General features: G+C 60.7%; 1 protein-coding gene across 1 annotated transcript; it reads left to right on the top strand.

Moving 5' to 3' along the window:
- On the top strand, window positions 1-1,647 carry LOC102722882 (fructose-bisphosphate aldolase 1, cytoplasmic-like). The gene is made up of 2 exons (XM_006659012.3): window positions 1-277; window positions 394-1,647. The coding sequence occupies exons 1-2, from the start codon at window positions 250-252 to the stop codon at window positions 1,446-1,448; spliced, it is 1,083 nt and encodes a 360-aa protein (XP_006659075.2). The 5' UTR covers window positions 1-249; the 3' UTR covers window positions 1,449-1,647.

Genomic DNA, 1,647 nt, shown 5'->3' with positions numbered 1-1,647 from the left:
AATAATATGCTGCTAATTGAAGTCTAGAAAACAATGAGCAGAGAAAGCCAAAACCATGTCTGCTTCTTGTGACCACCCAGCGTTCGTTCCGACATGGCCAGCTTCGGAGCTTTCGAGCTGTTTATAAATAGGGCACCAAGCCACAAACACATTCTCCATCCCGCCATCTCTGACCTGCCTTCGTCTTCTTCCTCCTGATCGATCACCTCTGCTCCCCCAAGAAGCTTTCGTTCCTCTGATCTGTTGGTCATGGCTGCCTACTGTGGCAAGTACAAAGGTACAGTGCAACATTGCTGTGCGGTTCTTGCTCATGGTGATTCGATGAGTTGGCCATGCATTTCTGCCTCTTGATCATTGATGTGTGTTTGATTGTTTTGTTTTGTTTTGTTTTAGATGAGCTGATCAGGAACGCGGCCTACATCGGCACGCCGGGGAAGGGCATCCTCGCCGCCGACGAGTCGACGGGCACGATCGGGAAGCGGCTGGCGAGCATCGGCGTCGAGAACGTCGAGGAGAACCGCCGCGCGCTCCGGGAGCTTCTGTTCACTGCTCCCGGCGCCCTGGAGTGCCTCAGCGGCGTCATCCTGTTCGAGGAGACGCTGTACCAGAGCACCCGCGACGGGAGGCCGTTCGTCGACGTGCTCGCCGCCGCCGGCGTGCTGGCTGGCATCAAGGTCGACAAGGGCACCGTCGTGCTCGCCGGCACGGACGGCGAGACGACCACCCAGGGGCACGACGGCCTCGCCGAGCGGTGCAGGAGGTACTACGCTGCCGGCGCGCGGTTCGCCAAGTGGCGCGCCGTGCTCAGCATCGGCGCGTCGAGGCCGTCGCAGCTCGCCGTCGACGCCAACGCGCAGGGCCTCGCCCGGTACGCCATCATCTGCCAGGAGAATGGGCTGGTGCCCATCGTCGAGCCGGAGATCCTCGTCGACGGCGAGCACGGCATCGAGCGGTGCGCCGAGGTGACGGAGCTCGTCCTCGCCGCGTGCTACAAGGCGCTGAGCGACCACCACGTCCTCCTCGAGGGCACCCTCCTCAAGCCCAACATGGTGACGCCGGGCTCCGACGCCAAGAAGGCCTCGCCGGAGGCGGTCGCGGAGCACACCGTCCGCGCGCTCCTCCGGACCGTGCCGCCGGCTGTCCCGGCCATCGTGTTCCTCTCCGGCGGGCAGAGTGAGGAGGAGGCGACGCGGAACCTGAACGCCATGAACCAGGCGGCGGCCAAGGACAAGAAGCCGTGGTCGCTGACCTTCTCCTTCGGGCGCGCGCTGCAGCAGAGCACGCTCAAGGCGTGGGCCGGCAAGGAGGAGAACGTCGGCAAGGCGCAGGCGGCGCTGCTCGCCCGCTGCACGGCCAACTCCCAGGCGACGCTCGGCGCGTACGCCGGCAACGCGGCCGGCGGCGAGGGCGTCTCCGAGAGCCTCCACGTCAAGGACTACAAGTACTGAGTGGATTCGCTGATGACGAATTGATGTTTTTGTTGTAATGTCGGAATAGTAGTGTACAAATAAGCTGCGATCCCTTTGTGCTGTCGTATGGTGGCGAACTTTGTTTTTAATTTGGCATTGTTTAGCGACTGCTTGTTTTTGGTTTTAAATTTTGAATTTTGAAATGAATTCTAGGTGATTTTATCTATTGTTTAACCGT

The sequence above is a fragment of the Oryza brachyantha genome, chromosome 8, assembly GCF_000231095.2.
Source record: "Oryza brachyantha chromosome 8, ObraRS2, whole genome shotgun sequence".
NCBI classification, from domain to species: Eukaryota; Viridiplantae; Streptophyta; class Magnoliopsida; order Poales; family Poaceae; genus Oryza; species Oryza brachyantha.
This window is presented reverse-complemented; position numbering and strand designations above follow the sequence as displayed.

What these genes read in the sequence shown, in the direction of transcription:
- LOC102722882 (XM_006659012.3), top strand. Translation starts at nt 250, where the DNA reads ATGGCTGCCTACTGTGGCAAGTACAAAG. An exon ending in CTACTGTGGCAAGTACAAAG is followed by an intron (nt 278 to 393) that starts GTACAGTGCAAC and finishes GTTTTGTTTTAG; the next exon opens with ATGAGCTGATCAGGAACGCG.